The 4353-nt window shown below is 38.4% G+C and overlaps 1 protein-coding gene across 1 annotated transcript in view; it reads right to left on the bottom strand.

The window, feature by feature from the left end:
- LOC107091019 (GTPase IMAP family member 4-like) overlaps positions 1-839 on the bottom strand; it is a gene marked incomplete at its 5' end in the record, with an annotated part of 10764 nt that extends 9925 nt beyond the window's left edge. Inside the window, one exon of the mRNA XM_015384715.1 lies at positions 80-839. Coding sequence (XP_015240201.1) covers positions 80-839 — 760 coding nt within the window. The remainder of the gene's footprint in view (positions 1-79) is intronic.
- Positions 840-4353: the final 3514 nt, after the last annotated feature.

Raw genomic sequence — 4353 nt, 5'->3', positions numbered from 1 at the left:
TCCTCTCTTGTCCTCACTTTATAGTATAAGTTAATATTATTCCTTTCATTTTCAATTTTTTCTCTCCACTCTCTTTCACTCCGATCCGTCTTTCTCATAGACACGCGTAGCTCTTTCATGTTGCGCTCTATTTCTAAAAGTCGTAATTTATTTTCTATCGCCTCTTCTTTTTCCTTCTGGATACGTTGTTTCTCCACTTTAATTGCCTTCTCAGCCTCTTCGAACATTGCATTGGTGTAGTAACTTCCTCCATTCCTTTCAACAATTTTCGTAATCTTCTGGAGCAGCTCAGTGACCTGAGCTTTCTTATCTTTGAGCTCATTGTTGAAAACATGATATTGGTCATTACATCTGGACACTAGCTCCTGTAAGCCTTGACTTTTAGAGATAAAATCCTCAATGGTGCCTTTAAGGTTGTCTCCATGGGTAAAGAGAACCATGCTGTATCTGTCTGCAGCCTTTCCAAAGATTTCTTGGATCAGTTGCACCGCTTTTGTTTCCTCTTTTGTGAATCTGCCCACTGCCACAATCACCAGAAAGATATGTGGTCCAGGGGCAGCAAAAGAGATGCACCGAGCCAGGGATTTGTCTACTTCGTCTTCATTCCTGGTGTCAAACAGACCAGGAGTATCAATGACAGCAACCTGTCGTCCATCTATCTCGCTGTAAATCACAGAGCAACGGCGAGTAACTGATTCTGGACTGCAGTCTGTGTCAAAGCACTCTCGACCCAGAATGGTGTTTCCAGAACTACTCTTCCCACTTCCAGTCTTCCCCACCATCACAATCCTGAGGTCATCATTTTTTGTAAAGTTTGATCCTGTGAGGAAGGATTCAATTTGAATTAGAATCAAAATTCAGAATAATAAAGAACTTGAGCTTCTGATTATAAAAAGAAGAGGTTGTAAACAGAGGCATTGAGGGAGCAATTGTAAATAATTGGGATAGCTGCATATACATTTAAATTCAGTATCAATGTTGAAACAGTAGTGCATCTAACAGTTACAGCATTGCAGCTTTTAAAAGTTGAATTTCACATTTCACATGCTGATCTAGGCTTAGACTTCCTTACAACGTATCAATGTCACAATATTATGATTGGTATTAAACCTTTTGGTCTCCACAAGCTTCTTGCAATTCTTATGACCCATTTCTCCCACCATAACTTTTGTAGATGAGTGAGGTTTATTGGTCAGTGAACACACCTCTGTCTCCTGCCGACTCATTCATTGGAGTCATTGGACACAATTATCTAATTAATGCTGCGTAATCTTGATACACAAATACACCACCTGGTTTACAACCAAAAAAGTCTTCCCAATAATACTCTGTGGCCTCATTACATCCATCTACACAAATGAATGTCTTGTTTTTGGAAAATACATAAGGATAAGGGGAATTATGCTTATATTCGCCATATCAGTAATTAAGAGGAAAGAGAACAGGACAAACTTGATTCTCTCACATTTAGAAAGATTATATATCTCTTTCCAAAGAAGGGACTTTGATGCTTAGCCACACCCACAGGCTTTGATGTAGAAAAATTCCTTTGATAACTTCTGATCCCCAATGCCTAAAGTCATGGTGGAGTTAGTTTGAAGTCTATACCTCAAAAGCTCTAGGCGGAGTTCGCTCAGATAGGTCATGAAGGTAAAAAAGGAAAAGTGATGGCTTTGATTCAAAATAGCCGATTTCCTGTGGGGGTTGGACCTTTGGGTTTGTAGGTCCTGATGGGTTACACATTTGTACCAAATTTCATAACTCTAAGTAAAAAATGACTTGGGGCTTACGTTTTGGCAAACAGACCACTGTCCAAAGAAGATCCACAAAACTATAATAAAAATTGTCATGATCTTGGCACTGATTGCTAGCCTAATTGCTAATTTCATTCACCTGCCTAACTCTGCCAAGTTTCAAATTTATCCAATCCACCTGCTCCAGTTTCTATATGTATATGGCTCAGTCCCAGATATCGGGACAGATTATTGATGTTGATGCTCTAGTTCATGAATTGATCTCAGGGGCCAGTGGAGAGAGGGTTTTTAGCAGTTTCATAGAGCTTCTGATTTCCTGATCTGCCTCTTATCCACAGATCGCGCCTTTTCCTGTCTTGTCTTAGTGGAAAGAGTATTTATTTTTACCATTCCGTAGTGTTCCTGATATCCTGACCTGTTCTGCATGCCACTTACCGTGCCTGCCAGTTCCCATCAGAATCTGTCTGTTCCCATCTGAACATTCTGCCTAAGCTGTCTGTAGAACCTGGAACCTTGAACCAACCTGTTTCTGTCCTCATCGGTATCCCTCACTGGGCTCCAGACTCCTGGCCCTCTGAGCCTTCCTGTTCTGATTTGTTTCCCTGATCTGGCTCGGTTCTTGCTTGTTATCCAGAGCTGCAGCATTTGGGACACTCTTGGTGGTACCCACCTCATCTCCTTGGCAGCCAACCGGCTGGATCCTACCTTACTCTATGAAGATGGACGGAACTCATAAACTAGTTAAGTGATGGATAATCATCCTAAGTCCGATTATCATGGTCACTTGACAGTGTTTTTTTCCCCAGATTTTTCCATAAGGGGACGTGAACAGCCACAGCTGCTGCAGATCCACAGATCCGCCTAAGAAATAAATAAATGCCTTGAATCATCTCACTGTCTGTCTCACCTTGAATACTGGGTCCTTCCACCCTGCTTCTGACGAAAAATCCTTAACTTTATATAAAAAGGCCTTTTATACATTCCAACTCCTGATGAAGGAAAATTTTAAGATTTTTAGTATCAATAATATTCAAAACGGTTCTTTTAGACAACATGGTCACTCTTTTTCTGTTTACTCATAAAATGTAGCTTTTGGCTGCGTTGTGTTATATATGACTGTTGGAACAAATGCATCCGTGCACCCAAACTGTGAGTGTCTGTTTGCTTCATACATATCCCTGCTGCAGTCTGAGGGCCTTTGAGCAGTTACGAAGAATTACACAATACCAAACTTTCAATCTTTACTTTTTTTTTCTTCAAATTTATTGGTAGTTGGACAGAATTGCCGAAAGTCTATCAAAGCAACTGATTAACACATTTAGAGCATTTCTTTCCTTTCTCATTTCAGACAGACTGACTGTTTGCGACCATGTCTGGGAACAAAAGAAATGAGTAAAAAAAGAATTCTCAGCTGTATTATGTCAAAATTAAACAACTAAGTTAAGTAAAGGTGAAGGTTTTGGGTGAGAGTTCTGCATTAATTTAAAGACAGTCATAAGATAATAATGTCAAAACTATGTGAAACTATATCTCAGAAATGAAAATGATGGCAATAAAGCCTGAAGGTAAATCCATAATAAAATTAAAGAAGGCTACCAGTGGAAGATTATCTGTTAACAAGTTTTTGGTTGAAGCATATGAAGCATGAGATTAGAATTAATGTGTAGTAATCCAAAGCTTACCAGAGTTGTTGGCCTCATATGATCCGTCCTTGTACCTGAACATGATCAGTCAGATAGAGCGACGAACACACTCGAGCTGCAATAAAGTATCTGCCTTTTATAGAGTCTCCTTATGAAAGTAAAACTGAAGCTCTTATTCACCTTTGCTACTATTGCTTGTAGAAATATTATGTTGCAGCAAGAAGGTCCTGTGTTCAATAATGGGCCCAGGGTCTTTCTGCATGAAAATTACATGCTCTCCCATCCATGCTTCATTTCCCATCATGCTTCAGGTGTCCAGTGAAGAAATTTCTTCTGTGCAGGAAAAAAGAAAACAAGCTCACATTCATAAGAAAATTGAGGATTAGATGAATAGATGGGAAAATATTTGTCCCACCACTTTGTATAAATAAAGTTAGGACTCCAGGCTCATATACCTTTTCAGTACAGCAGCTGTCCTAAGAAATGTTTCCACCTTAATATCAATTGTCTGCTCTGGTATTTGGAAATTAACAAGTGGTATTTTTTCCAATAAGATAACACATTTTTGCACAGTACTATTTGGATATGTAACCAGCTCACAAAGGCCTTACAGCTTTGTTAATATTATTGCTATTACTAATATAAATGTTATTGTTATTTTTAAGGATTAGTTTCAAACAGCACTATTAGCACTGTGTTCAAAAGTTGTCAATCAAGCGTTAATATGGGAATAAGTCAGTGCTGTAAAGTCAGTTCTGTTCTATTTATATATATTTTTTTCTATTTATAGGATAGAACTATGTTATAAAATAACCTAATATATAGTAACTTATCTGTAAAGGTGAGTTACATACATGATAATAAAAAAGAAATACTAGTGTTTGACTTTGATCTTGTTCTTCAAAATCCCCCTATATTTATATCCAGCTTGGTTTTCCCCTTGCTATCACTTTCTT

This window comes from Cyprinodon variegatus, unplaced genomic scaffold, assembly GCF_000732505.1.
Source record: "Cyprinodon variegatus isolate N-32 unplaced genomic scaffold, C_variegatus-1.0 Scaffold321, whole genome shotgun sequence".
NCBI classification, from domain to species: domain Eukaryota; kingdom Metazoa; phylum Chordata; class Actinopteri; order Cyprinodontiformes; family Cyprinodontidae; genus Cyprinodon; species Cyprinodon variegatus.
This window is presented reverse-complemented; position numbering and strand designations above follow the sequence as displayed.